The sequence below is a fragment of the Xyrauchen texanus genome, chromosome 2 (assembly GCF_025860055.1).
Source record: "Xyrauchen texanus isolate HMW12.3.18 chromosome 2, RBS_HiC_50CHRs, whole genome shotgun sequence".
Taxonomy (NCBI): Eukaryota; Metazoa; Chordata; class Actinopteri; order Cypriniformes; family Catostomidae; genus Xyrauchen; species Xyrauchen texanus.
The window spans coordinates 58,743,530-58,758,093 of record NC_068277.1 but is presented as its reverse complement, the minus strand read 5'-3'; the positions used below and the strand labels follow the sequence as shown (position 1 = coordinate 58,758,093).

Here is a 14,564-nt window from a genome sequence, read left to right as displayed (position 1 = left end):
CAATGTTTGTAATGTGATTCACCTCAGAGGTGGTTGATTTGGTGGGCTAAAAGTTCTTTTGTGAAGAATTTTATGAGATCCCTATGGAAGAAAGGAATGAGAAAAATAATTCAGGATCCAAAATATTGATAAAGTGGACGGGCACTGTAGCGATATTGTGGCATGAGCAAGCGCCACTAACATTTTCATTAGAAAATGTATATCTTAAATTGTGAAATTTGTGATTTTCTGTTAAATACTGTATTTAGCCCAAAACAAGATTTAAGTAAATCATATTTCTTTCCTGTTGTTTCCTGTTTCTTTTGTCAGATTCCGAGGTTAAAACACCCTAACCCGTTCTACCTGGGCTCCTTGAAGAAGAGTCTGACAGACCGGGAAACTGAGGAGATGATGCACAATGTTCTCAAGTGAGTTAGTTCGAATCCAGGGTGTGCTGAGTGACTCCGGTCAGGTCTCCTAAGCAACCAAATTGGCCCGGTTGCTAGGAAGGGTAGAGTCACATGGGGTAACCTCCTCGTGGTCGCTATAATGCGGTTTGTTGTCAGTGGGGCGTGTGGTGAGTTGTGTAAAGCCTCCACAAACGGCGTGTCTCCGCGGCAATGCGCTCAACAAGCCACGTGATAAGATGCGCGGGTTGACGGTCTCCGACACAGTGGCAACTGAGATTCGTCCTCCACTACTGGAATTGAGGTGAGTCACTACGCGACCACGAGGACTCCGAGCGCATTTGGGAATTGAGCATTCCAAATTGGGTTCCATTTTGTGCTTCATTTTGGGGGTCCCGTGGTGTATACATCTACTCTGGCAAGTTAAAGCGCGAACCTTGCCAGTAAATAAGGCCATTTGACGTTGTACATTTTAAAACCAAACCAAAAGTGACCTTCATTTTATAGATAATTAAATCTATTAAATAATTTAATAAATCAACAATTAAATATACAGATTTTTACATAATTTACCAAATGAAAATGTAATATTTATTTAGAGGTTCCATTACTGAATGATGCTTAATGGACGAGTCATGAATTTCCAATCCTTGGTTTCCGCCAAAAAGCTTTTTATAATAATGGTATAATCACATTATAATACCGATTTTTCTTACATTATGTCATTCATCAGAAAATGGGGCATGGACTAACGTCCCATTGGCTGATGATGGAGCACAGGCTGAGCAATGCTCAGATTATCACAGTTTTTATGTATGTATGTGTTTTCAGACTAACAGCAGGTGCGGAGAACACATTGTTTCATTACGTGTTAATGGAGACAGTGCAGGGCATCTTCATTGCACCTACACACAGAGAAGTGAATCAACTCAGCGGCTCTATCCACCCGCAGCTCATCCAGAACTTCTACCACTGTTGTCTGTCCATACGTCATGCCTTCCAGCAGAGCCTCCCCACACGGGTAAACACGGCTTATATACTGCTGCTGCCGGTTGCTATTACAATAGTCATGTTTCCATCCAAGTTACAAATTTCAAGAACAAAATCATGAAGAATTTTCTGAGACAAGAGTTTTGCAACTCTGCACCACATTCAAATGGGTTTCGCAATCCCGCCGCACATCTTATTGGTTCACAAATGCATTTAAATTAGTCTGTTTGGTTGAGACAAGTCCATGAATTACCGCACCTGCTCTGCGCTCGTGCTGCTCTATCCATTGATCCGTGTTGATAAATGGCCCGTGTAGCGCTGACTTTCCTCTTTTGAAGCAAGCAAAATGTGCTCCAAAACATTAGGTTAAGATGACAGGGGTAGGCTCATTAATATTCACGAGGAAAGCGCTATCTCATTTGGTCAGTGAAACGTTGCGATCCCCTGCCATCCTACATTCAGAAATTTGCATGCGGGCCACATTAAATGAAGTGAGTTTGACACGTGCTATGCAATGACGTCACTGTGTGTATGTGTCTCTTTTGCAGTAGAAAGCACACAGCTGAATGGGCTGGCAAGCGTTATGCTGCGCCGTTGCAAAATACATAAAGGGGAAACGCTGTTGAACATATATAGATCTGACTGATTCTAAAGGTGTTTTGGACCCCTGAATTACACTAACTTAGATAGTTGCAATGTTTTTCTTTATATACATTTTTTTTCTTTATTATCATGATCATCTATTATTAATATATTTTAAAGTAAGCATTCATTGTCTTAAAATAATAGTTATTTGTCTGTATCGCCACCTACTGGTCAAGGAGGAAAACGTATAGTAAAAAAGGACTACTACTAAAGGATGCATCTGGGATGGGATGGAATGAGGTTGAGTAAATGATGAGAGAATTAAAACATTTTGGTGAAATTTCGCTTTTTTTATTTATTTTTTTATTAAATATGTCACTCAAATTATTACATTTGGCTGTACACAGAATATTTGTTTTCAGCTTCTCTTAAGTAAAGAAAACAAAATATTGATGTTACTATGTTTTATTGATTTAATTTAATGTAGTCAATGGAGATTTTAGTTTTAAGAAATACTGGTGTGTCTTATAATTCTATATTCTTATCTTGTAATTCTGTCATAAACAGAATTTTTCTATTGTTTGCATCCATGTGATCAAGTGTCCAATGGCATCGTTTAACTCAGTTTGCAAACGGATAAAGGAAAGCAACTGGCAAATGCATATTTGCAATTTTAAAGATGCATTAATATATGTATTATTTTGTTGAATTTAACTACATTTTAAAACTTTTTTTTGCCAATTTAGAAAGTGATCTATTTTTTTATTATTAATACATTTTTGATCAATTTTTTTTTACATGGCACTCCAAAATGGAGCTTATTTGATGCCAGTTTTAAATAAATACAATGATGAAAATGAAGAGAGAAAAAAACAATGAAAACAAAAACATTAACCATTTCATTCTGCAAAGTAACAAAATTAAAAATGAAATAATTACGTTTTAATTGTAATATTTACATTGACAATGCATTGTGCGTGTCAAGTTAAAAACTAAAATGCAATTGATGATTTTACATTTCATTTTCACTGCAATCTTCAGGCAAGACTGCCAATATTAAAATGAAAAGGAAAATCTACAAATGGGTTTCTCTTTTATTCCAAAGCCTTTTCTTAATGTTAATGCAATAATAGTGACAGAATTCAAATAAAAATGTAAAGTTCATTTTTAACTTATTTAACTTGTAACTTATATTGTTTATTTTCCCTTTAAAAAAAGTTAAAAGCCCCATCTGGATTTAATTTATAATTAAATTAGTCATTAACACTTTAACAGCCCTAAATAGTTTTGCTAAGACTTGTTTTATGTGTAAATGTTTACTTCAGGATCGTAGAGGGACGGATCGACCGCAGAGCACTCGGGGTTTGGGCCCAGTCAAAGAACACGGCGTTCTGTTCCAGTGTAAACCTGAAAACTGGACAGATCAGAAGAAACCAGCACCCACCATGACGTACTGGGTTATAGGGTACATAATCTAGTTTTCATAAAGAGCATCATCTTAAAGCCCGAAACATACTCTACACAAGAACGTGAACACAAATGCTACTAGCTATGCAAGCTAGATTTCACGTGCATTCTCAGCGTGTCTAAGAGGGACGTTAGTGCGTGTATTAGTGTAAACTGTCTTCTTCTACAAACGGGTTTCTCTTTAAGATCAACTACTGTCATGTTGGAGCAACAAAAGATAATCAGTTGCCAAGCAAGTTAGTTGACATGTTTATAGCTCGCTAGCTACAGTATATATATAATAAAAAGTTGGGTTTAATGGCAAAGACATCGACGTTATGGTCCCCTTGAGTTTTGAGACCAGCGCAGTGATGCAAGAACATGTTATGTACGTACAATGGGACTGCACACTTGCAGTGCATTGGCCAAGCATTCACATCAGTGTTTGCGTACTTACGTATGTTTCTAAACTAACACCGTCAAACCTCAATGTTTGGTATCTGTGGTTACAGTTCTTGGAATAGCTGTAAGTTATATCAATTACTGATGACATATTTCAGGCTGAGAACTTTTTTCCTTATATTAAATATACAGTGAATATAATTGAAAGCAGCTTTCCAACTTGACACCAAATCAATACAGACTTAGTTTGCAGTCTTGTGAGATGCCACACACGTTGGCAACATCAAAGCATATTCTCTTTTGGGATTTGTGTTACAGACGAATGCTTCTAGAACCTGTGCCCCAAGAGTTCTACGTGTGCTTCCATGATTCTGTCGCAGAGGTTCCTGTGGAGATGGCGTTCCGGCTGTCTTTCGGCTTGGCCATGTGATAATATTCCAGAGAGACTTCTACAAGTTATCGTCCTTAACATTTACATGCTGTTGTGCAGCACAGGGCTGGTCTATGACATTTCATTGAAGGGCTTCTCATTTTTATGAGTTATCTGCAGAAATGTTTTCCACTAGAGAGAATCAGACATCAATGATACTCGAAAAGCACCCTTCTGTCAAACAGGCTACCGGTCCATCCTTAAACCTTCTATGGTATTGAAAAATGGCTCAATATGTGTAACCCATTTTTATGATAATAATACCATTTCTTCTTCCCTGAAGTAAAAACAATAAAATCGTGCATTTATTTAGGAATTTCATGCTATTTTTATCTTATTTACATGTACATTTCTACATTAATTTGCATATACAAATAAGCAAAAAAATGCTGCTATCTTGTGAACAAAATATAAACATGACTTGCCAGTAACAGCCTGTAGAGGGCTGTAGCCACCTATGGTGTAGTCTGATGGCTTGTTGTAACCTAATTTTATATTTTATCACATGATATGCATTTGGATATTATCAATTTATTATGTCACATTCTAAAAATGAAGTGTTAGTTTTTGCATTATGTTTGCAATCAAACCTGACCATGGTGCTACAAAGAAAAGACACAGAATAAGGATTTTTCTATCAATAATTTATTTCAAACATAAACATTTATAACTCAGAGTAAATGCACAATAATGTCAAGAAAATTTACATCAAGAAACAGAAATGAACTGCAGAATTCTGAAAATTAAATTGAAATTTCAAACATTCTATAGTAAAAATGTATTTTGCAAAAGTGTGTGTGTGTGTGTGTCAGATTGTTGTCATCAGCTGAAAAGCAACAATTGCCTTGTATTGCCAACAATGACCAAAAGATGGCTGTAGAGCTCCACTTAGTGATGACCTGGTATGTGTGTGTTATCGTTTCACCCCTTAATTTCTGAGTGTGTGTGTTTAGCATTGTGACTTGAAGTCATCAAGTCTTGTGCTGCTTAGATAAAGGAAACCATTTTATTAAACAAGGGAAAATAAATTCAGGTAAAAGTGACCAAATAATTCCATAGGTGGGCTTAGCTAAAATGCTAACCATGTGGCAATCATATGTGGTTTATGTGATTAAACTTACCTTTTGCTGTTTTTTTTTTTTCAACAATGGAAGTTAAATACAGGCACGGTTTGAAGTAGAACTGGCTACTGACAAGTCAGCCAAGGCATCAAAATCAGAGTTCGATGTGATTCACAAACTGTCAGAAGCAACAAACTAATAAATCAATTGTCCATCTCTTTACAGACAATACATGCTTCTGAAATGAGAAAAAAAAAAACTTTAATACCTATGATTGATTTCTCAAACAGGCACAATAAGATGAACGGCTTAGGAACTTAGGCTTTTTTATATTACCTTTTCTTGCTGGATCAAGTGGAATAACATTTTCTTGGCAGTAGATATGCAGAAATGTTGTCCACAGCCTTACAAAAAGTTGTGCTTCAGAACTTAGGTTATGTGGGGGTACTTTGTTTCTCTAAGTTAAAATAGGCTTAGCAAATAAATGCATGAAAAATGTACTTCAGGTGTTCTTTATTACTTCCATCTTTATACAAAAATTAAGCTGCTCTTACATGACCAGATAGTCTCAATGAAAATGTATTTTGACATATCGGTCCACATTCAATTCAATGCGACAATCTAATAAATAGTTTACAAAGGATTTACAGACATTTTTTTATTTTATGCTACTTTTCATGCAAATTGTTGGCAAAACCATTGTTACACAAATTGACACATTGAATTTTAAATGCAACATTCATCGTAAGAATGGTTCTGAAAACACTGGGCCATTTTTATGAGTAATAAACAGAATTCATTTCTTTGTAAATCTTTCATAAAACCATTGGGTCAAATTGGGTCATTGAATTGGTTTTATGGAGCATTTTCACGTAAACTGACAAACTGAATGCAACTATTTACAAAAGATTGGTGTGACCAATTCGCTTTGCTTCTGTTTTATACATTTCTATGTAAATCATTCATAAAACCATTTTTACCTAAACTGTTACAATTAATAGAATATTCAGATAATGAGGCCAAATGTGCCTTAATATAAATACAACTTTATCTTGATTCTACACTGATTAGTCAGCATAATTGTAGTATCCTGGAATGCCATGCTCACATAATTTTCAATTGACTAAAACTCACAAACACTACACGCACAAAGTTGCACCTGAATTGCCACACTTTAAGCAACACCCTCCACAAGTATCAGGTTCTTCTTGTAGCACTCCAGACTGCACAGAGGCGTCCCAGTCTTAGAACAGGAGTATTTCTTCAGGTTGGAGCATCCAGACACTCCACAGTTTACTGGCACAGCAGGTGGTGCTCGGGGCGGTGTAGGGGTCGGGGCAAGTACCCCAACAGGGTAAGAAACAGTTGTGCCATGGGCAGAACTGCTATAGCGCACCATAGGCAGATGGGTCTGTTTTGACCTGCGTTCCTTCATACTCTTAATCTTGGCTTTGCTTGTCTTAGTCAGTCTCTCGATAGTCTGGTTCTTGCTCTCCTCAGCTTTCTTGGCTGCCTGAAGGCGTCGTTTGCGAGCTCGTTCCTCACGTTTCTGCATCATTTCTGCCGTTAGCTCCTTTTCTTTGTATCCCATAGGGAGCTCCAGTAAAGGCTGGACCTGGTGCTTGAGTAAGAGCGCTTTCTGTTTGGACAGAGACAGTTCTGTTCAGGACTTTTTCCAGCACTATTTTTAAATTTTCAAGGACCTCATATGAGAGAGATCCACTGATCTATATATATGACTGGATAGCTCATGACGTCACAACAGTGAAGCTACTGCGCCGCCATCTTGGTATTCCCTAACATTCTGTACTCCTATGTGTCTCAATGGGAAATCGTCTGTTTTGGTGAGTAATTTGTACCCATCCAGTCACATTAAAACACATTTCTTATGTCTGCATACACTGTATCACAATGCAATCTTCCTAAATATGTAATTCATTATTTATTTTGACTTTAATTTTCCCCCCTGCTTATTCTAAATGTGAGCGTGTTGTTACTCTTTATTGCAGCAGCATTACGTTCAGCGGCGCACGTGTTTCAATAGAAACAAGTTTAAGAAACTGAGGTAAGATATCAGTAGACATTTTCAAACATATTTTTTGCAGGCTTTAAAGTTTTTATTCTGAATACATAATTATGTTTTGTAGCTTTTGTTTACGTTGAACGTGCATTGTCGTTATTTTCTTAGGATAAATGAATATTAGCTATGCAGCTAACGTTAACTTAGTGAGTTATACTGTTATTCATTGTGGTTATTTTCCTAAGTCAGCTTTTTTGGTCAAGTTGAATATCTAATTGCAGATCAACACCGGTTACATATGATAAATATAATGTGGGCTTTCATTAATTCTCTGTGTGTGATTTGTACTTTTTGCAGTGCAGGCCTGAATACGGTCCAGCTCACGGGCATCATTTATAAAGTGATCAATTGGAATAGACGAGGAGCAGGGCAGGACTGGTAATCTGGACTACCGGACATTTTTCCGGTGGACCGACAAACTTTGGGGCCGATCAGGGTGGACTGGCCATCGGGAGAACCGAGCGGGTCGCTGTGTCGGCCGCGATAATCTAAAACGAGCTGCCGCGTTAGCGAACACTACCCCCCCAACAACTTTTTGACAGTTATGTCAAATCCCGGGCCGATTTCTCTTTCCAGTCCAGCCCTGAAAAGGTGCACATGGATATTGTTGAAGTTAAACAAGGTGAATTTGCCGTTTGGATTTCAATAAACATCGCACTGAATGCTAGATAAAACTGGAATTGGTTTGCAACAGGAGGAAAAGCTGTATGAGGAGTCAGCCTGGCTTCAATGAAGAGCTGTTTTAACAGAGTAAAAAATATTATACTGTCTGTTTTTATTTGCAATGAAGATACTTTTGCAACATGCAGTATAAGTCTCATAAAATTACTGTGTTTCAGATAGTTATAACATTTAATATTAATAGAAAAGTTGACCCAAATATGTAAATTCTGTCATCATATACTCAACCTCATGTCCTTCCAAATTCATGTGACTCTTTTGCAGAACCCCCAAAAATGTATTTTGTATTCCATATAATGAAAGTAAATGGTGAGCAAAATAGCTTGTTTTAGTCACCAATGGCTTTCATTATATGGACAAAAACATTTTTTTAAATGTCATCTTTTGTGTTCCACAGAAAAAGTCATACAGGTTTGGAAGGACATGAGGTTGAGTAAATAGCTGTGCGTAAGGTCTTAAGTTGGGGTATAAAGTTCAAGGCTTCAGTAACTACTAGTTAGTTTGCAACTAAGTTGGTGCTTAATTTGGTTGCTCCACCTGTTCTTTAAGTCAATTTTTTTATGTACTTGGAAGCTTTTGTTATTGAACAAATAAATATGTATGATTTCCTTGAGTGTGCATATGTCAATAAACCTATTTCTGATTATGATTTAAAATATCAGGGGATTGTTGAAATAATTAAATGCTCACAAGCTGGTATGTACATGTTCCAGAAATGAATGCAAATGGATAATTCCATTAAGTAAAGGTAAATTAATGTGTGTGTGTGTGTGTGTGTGTGTGTGTGTGTGTGTGTATATATATATATACACACACACACATACTACATATGAACTTGTGTGTGTATACTATGCTACATTTTTATATTTGGTTCTGGATTTATTCTAAGAGATACTGTCTAGTTACAATATCAACACAAAGCTAGTAGTTTTTCTTAACTTTAAAATTTGTTGATGTGCATGCACCCCCCCTAAATTAGTTCACATTTACTATATAATCTAGTCAAAAATGGTTAATAATGTTGGCAAATTATGCAGATGTATAATTTGTCAACATTATGAACTAATGAGCATCAACAGATTTAAACTATGAAGGCAGAGAAACATTGCATCCTGTAACAATCTGCAGATGGATAACTTTGCTTTAAAAAGGGGTATTAATACACTTTGGTGTTGTATTTTTACTGTTGATTATGATCGTTATGGACACTCTACATGGGGATAACGACTAATGTGTGCTTAATATGTACATAGTCATAAATTACAACCTGTGGGCACTTTAGCCGCATCCTTAAGTGAGTGTTGTTTCGCGGTTAAACGCTGCACATGCCGCGATGCCCTCTGTCGGTAGGGAATAGTAAGATGGCCGCCAGAGCACTTCCGGTAGCTTCACCTACCGCTGGCAGTTTAGAATTCTATGAGCTATCCAGTTATATATATAGATCAGTGGAGAGATCTCAGAAGATATAATTCAGAGTTTCCAAATTGGTATTTACTAGTTGGGAACTAGTTATAGTAAATCCAAAATGGTGTGAACATACTATTAACAACTGGATCAACGATGTAACTGGCCAGGAATAGTAATGCACTTGATGCATATTATGTGAAAATGTACTAATATATATAAAAAAAAATTCTTCTTCTCATCATTATTATAAATCACATGTTGGGCTCTACTTGACCGCGCTAGAAGCAGCACTACGCACAATGACCTTACGCTGCATCTTTTCCAATTTCCGTAAGAGTGCTAATTCTAAGTGCAATTTTCATGCCAGCGCAAAGTATGAGGGTTTTCCTGCAAACAGTAACAATTTGCTATTTCCCTGAGAAATAGGTCATTGCACTAAGATGTCTGTGTACAAACATTGTTCTTGTACATATTGAGTACATAATTCAAACATTCACATTGTAGGTTGGAAAAAAGTATGTGAACCCCAAAGCTAATGAAGTCAACAAAAGATAATTACAGTCAGGAGTTGGCAAACCTGGCATCCAATAAATGAGACAAGATTGAAGATCAGGGTTACAGCTATTCCAACTTCTAAAAAGCACTTAAACATTTTGAGTTTGCTAATAACAAGAAGCATCTGCTGACATGGACCATGCCTCGCAAAAAAAAAAGAAAAAAAAAGAAAAGAGATCTCCAAAGAGCTATGATCAAGAATTATTGCTTTGCATTAAGCAGGAAAGGGTTAAAAAGTTATCTCGAAGGGCCTACTCTCCCTAGAAGTGATCGTCCAGCCAAGATGACTCAATGCAGTAAAAAAAATCAGCAGTATGTACATAATCTCAGTACAACAAACTCTTCAGGTTCTGACTAGACTCAACATAGGCTTTAAAATAAACATAATTATCTACAGTTCTCAAAACAACTTTACAACTGCGAAGGCGCTAACAGGCTTACTCTGCTCAGGTTCTTCCATCGATGGATAAAGACTCAACAAAATAACTAAAATGCTTCTATTTGCAATATTTGGCCATCATCCTGAATCCCACAATCATTATCAAATAGGTGGAGAAGAACAATATCGCCTCACTATAATTCTATGGTCATTTGCTCTAGAGTTTCTGTCATTTTTTATGCTGCGTTTACATAACATAACGATTGTTTGCATTTAACCGGAAGTTCCGCCCACATCACCCACAAAACGTCATGGGACTCAGGAATACTGTGGATGAAGATGCTGTGGATTGACCTCAAGAGAGCCGTTCACACCAAACATCATAAGAATATGGCTGAGCTGAAGCAGTTTTAAGGAATAATGGTTCAAAATTCCCTCTGAACGTTGTGCAGGTAATCCGCAGCTACCGGAAATGCTTGGTTAGGGTTACTGCTTACAGAGGAGGATCAGCCAGTTATTAAATCCAAGGGTTTTCCAGAGCACTGTGAATGTTTAATGGGATGTGTTCAATAAACACATGAAAGATTATAATTGTTTGTGTGTTTAGCTTTAGCACAATGTGTTTGTCTATACTTGTGACTTTTATAAAGATGAGATCACATTTCATGACCAATTAATGCAGAAAACCAGCTAATTCCAAAGGGTTCACATACTTTTTGTTACCACTGTATGCCTGGCATACAACAAGGACTCAATGTCTTCTGAATGTGCCGTCTTCGTTTATATCACTGGTGCTTAACAGGGAATTAAATACATAATAGGACACAGATGCTGCAATAACCAGAGAAGAACTTCCATATTAAATTGCAATTGACCCAGCCCATTAGTGCTTTGTGCATGCAATTCTGCAAACCATTTTGCACCTAGACTTAGCACATGCTTGCAGAACAATACCAAATCTTCATGGCCGTGCCTACTGACTTTGGGCATATGACGTGTCATAGCTCATAGTGCTTTGCTTCAGACGTAGCACTTTTAAAATTGGGCCCTTAAGTTTAAAAAAAAAAAAAAACATTTACATTCTATCAATTAATATTATGTCATGAAATTACATATATAATAATGATATGAGTCACTACTTGAAATAATTTAAGAACTTGCATTCTTTTGTGTAACAAGCCCTAAAATGGTACTGTCTCTTTAAGAATGCAGGTAGTCCAGCACATGTTTCTGAAATGTTTTAGAAATCATCTCATTAACGAGAGATGAGTTGCATGGTTGCTTTACTGCATCTTTGCTATGCGTTATTAGAATTCATATTTATTTTATATTTTTGTTTAACAACTGACGGTAGGATATAAATACACACAAGAAGGATATAAATACACACATTATTAAATGAAAATGGATTGCGTGTATTTTTTAGCCCACCTGTCTGGCAGTAAGTAGAGACTCATCCATCTCTTTCTTTAACTCTCCATTATCATCCAATTCTCCTTTTTCCAAAGCATCCAGCCACCTTTCCTCCTCATCCATGGGTCCTACCAACAGCGAATCGGTGTTCATGTCTGGTAGAGGACCCGGGTCCAGGTTACTGTCTTCATCTAAGTATTACAAGTAAAATAAGTGCATGACCATTAACACAAAGACCAAATTAGCTCTAAATGCGTTGTAATTACAGTGACCCCAATAATGATTTTTGGCAATGTATGAATGTCACTGCATTAAAAAACAAAATATCGAAGCATTTCTTTTTTAAAAGAAAGATAGAATAAGCACACTTTCCAAGCCATTTTCTTTGATATTTTAAAGAAATGATGATCAGTTACTAACCATATACATTTGAACCTAAACTGATGATGGCACAAAAACATTTTATGCATCCACTAATCGTGCGGTCACTTACCTAGCCACGCTCTGTACTGCTCGATTGGAACTCCCTCTGATGGCACTTCATCATCAGAGTCTTCATCATCATCGTTGTCATCATCACTGTCTACAGTCATTGGTGATATGGAGTGTAGAGAGTCTGGGATCACTGTGAATGTGGGAACACTAACAACAGACAGAGATTACCATTAAGACTAATTTAGCTGACACTTTATCCAAAGCAACTTAAGACTGAAACATACTCTAAGCAACTGCGTGAAAACAGACGCTTCAAGATACTCGAGCTCGATTTTGTGCATTGTTGCATTCCCAAATGTGTCAGGCTGCAATACATAACACAGCGCAATTATGCGTTTTATTCTCAACGTTACCACAAGGGGCACTATAGAAAGAATAGTGCAATCCAACTGCTTCTATGGAGAGTTTTCTTTTTAAAGTGTTAGTTCACCCTTTAAAAACATTATCCCATAATTTATTCACCTTCAAGCCATCCTAGTTGTCCTTTCTTCTTTCAGCCAAACACAATCAGAGTTATATTAAAAAATATCCTGGTTCTTCCAAGCTTTATAATTGGAATAAAGGTTAACTTAGATTTTGAAGACCAAAAAAGCACTTCCATCCATCAAAATGGTAATCCATACGGCTCCCAGGGGTTAGTAAAGGCCTTCTGAAGTGAAGCGATGCGTTTTTGTAAGAAAAACATCCATATTTGTAACTTTATAAACTATAATCACTAGCTTCCGGTAACTGCCGTCTACACGTTCACAAGGGAGTCAAGTTCCAGCGTATGATGTAGGCGTCTGACTCTAGACGGAAGTCGCGCCAGGTCTCAATGTTTTAACAGTGTCTCGTGCATGAGTGCCGCATTTTTAAATGCTTACGGAGGTTGCAGTATGAATAATCATTATCCATAATTTAGACGAAATGGAAATATTAAAGAACAACATTTATGGATGACAGAGACACAGAAGTTAGTTCGGAGACACAGAAAAGTTCTAATCATTAATTTGGTCAAGAAAACATTCAATTTGAAAAGTAAAAAGTTTAAATCATTAATCTTTAACAAACTTTACTGTTATTGTTCAAATCAATTTGTATTATCAATCTGATTTATTCTCTTAACTTTAGCCTCCTTGTTAGCACGACTGCCTCCCTTGCCGGAGATGCCAGTTCGAATTCCGCTCGGACCGAGTTGAGTAGGATCAATTATACATATACTATATACAATTTATACTGGTTATGGCATCAGCAGTTTAGTCAGGCAATATCACAACCATTAACTGTTATACACAAACACGAAAAAATGTGGTGATGCAGGGAAATACAAAAAAGCTTTGATTGTGAGTGAACTACAGCATACTAAATAGTTAATACACTGCATGATAACTCACTGACCTCTTGGTACCTAGAGTTTGTCCACCAAGTTTGATCTTGAGTTTGAGTTGAGGAGGTTTCAGCACGATACCAGAGTCTGACTCCAGAGCTTCAGAGGAGAAACTGTGTCCATCATCCCGATGATGCTTCTTCTTGTGTTTCTTGTGCTTTTTGTGTTTCTTTTTGTGGACACTATAATCATCCCCATTTCCTGAACCACACATATTTTCTGAGTTTACTTATAAACACATGTAAAAAATGAATAACATGTCAAGGTCCATGTTCACAATTTAAGGACAACATCATCACATGTTGAAGGTTTATGAGCCTTATGTTGTGTTTTAATACTCTAAAAGACACGTGGGTCAAGACTCTGTATAAAGCATTAAATTACCCTTACCAGCGAGAAATCTGGGGTGAATCATGTCTTTCCTTTTCCCCATGGACACGTCAAAGGAGTTTGGACTTATTTGCTCACCTCGAGAATCATATTCAATAATATATTAGTATTCGTCCAGCTGCAGGCCTGAACTCCTATCAAATCAATTAACTGAAACTAACAGTGCTTTATTCTTCTTATTATTATTATAACTAATACCTCTGAAACAATAAAACCTAACTAAATTATCGACAATAAGATGATACTAAACTAGTCACAACAACAGTCGTAAACATCCCAGTGTCTCTTAGCATACTAGCATGGCGTTTCCAAACGGATTCTGCCTGCCAAATGAATTGTGGGTAATGTAGTCTAATTGCTCACTGTCACAAAAAAAAAATATATATATATATATATATTATTTTTATTATATTACTTCCCGAATTTTTCATAGGTCTAATAATAATTTTCATATTTCAAATCTTCGCTAAAAGGTGTTTCGTTACCTGCTGAAGCAAC

The 14,564-nt window shown here is 36.7% G+C and overlaps 2 protein-coding genes and 1 long non-coding RNA gene across 6 annotated transcripts in view; 2 read left to right on the top strand and 1 right to left on the bottom strand.

Annotated features, from left to right (window-relative positions):
• Nucleotides 1–5,612, top strand: part of LOC127657893 (protein inturned-like) — a 51,456-nt gene extending 45,844 nt beyond the window's left edge. For all 4 annotated transcript variants that reach the window (XM_052146883.1, XM_052146874.1, XM_052146890.1 and 1 more), the window contains 4 exons: nucleotides 310–407; nucleotides 1,218–1,407; nucleotides 3,287–3,426; nucleotides 4,128–5,612. In XM_052146883.1, the coding sequence (XP_052002843.1) occupies nucleotides 310–407; nucleotides 1,218–1,407; nucleotides 3,287–3,426; nucleotides 4,128–4,239 (540 nt within the window). In that variant the 3' untranslated portion in view covers nucleotides 4,240–5,612. The remainder of the gene's footprint in view (nucleotides 1–309; nucleotides 408–1,217; nucleotides 1,408–3,286; nucleotides 3,427–4,127) is intronic.
• A 171-nt stretch (nucleotides 5,613–5,783) lies between these two features.
• Nucleotides 5,784–14,406, bottom strand: ino80b (INO80 complex subunit B). The gene is made up of 5 exons (XM_052146901.1): nucleotides 14,067–14,406; nucleotides 13,688–13,877; nucleotides 12,309–12,457; nucleotides 11,834–12,006; nucleotides 5,784–6,939 (listed from the first exon to the last, which is right to left on the bottom strand). Exons 1-5 carry the CDS (start codon nucleotides 14,107–14,109, stop codon nucleotides 6,475–6,477), a joined length of 1,020 nt encoding a protein of 339 aa, XP_052002861.1. The 5' UTR covers nucleotides 14,110–14,406; the 3' UTR covers nucleotides 5,784–6,474.
• Nucleotides 6,953–8,534, top strand: LOC127657917 (uncharacterized). The gene is made up of 3 exons (XR_007972336.1): nucleotides 6,953–7,144; nucleotides 7,310–7,365; nucleotides 7,678–8,534. It is a non-coding gene; the product is annotated as an uncharacterized LOC127657917 (long non-coding RNA).
• Nucleotides 14,407–14,564: the final 158 nt, after the last annotated feature.

Bases quoted from the DNA above. Each gene is read 5' to 3' on its own strand.
- ino80b (XM_052146901.1), bottom strand. From the start codon at position 14,109: ATGGGGAAAAGGAAAGACATGATTCACCCCAGATTTCTCGCTG. The intron at 12,007-12,308 runs GTAAGTGACCGC...TGTAATACTTAG, and splicing joins GCAGTACAGAGCGTGGCTAG to ATGAAGACAGTAACCTGGAC. The intron at 6,940-11,833 runs GTGGGCTAAAAA...CTGTCCAAACAG, and splicing joins CTCTACTTACTGCCAGACAG to AAAGCGCTCTTACTCAAGCA.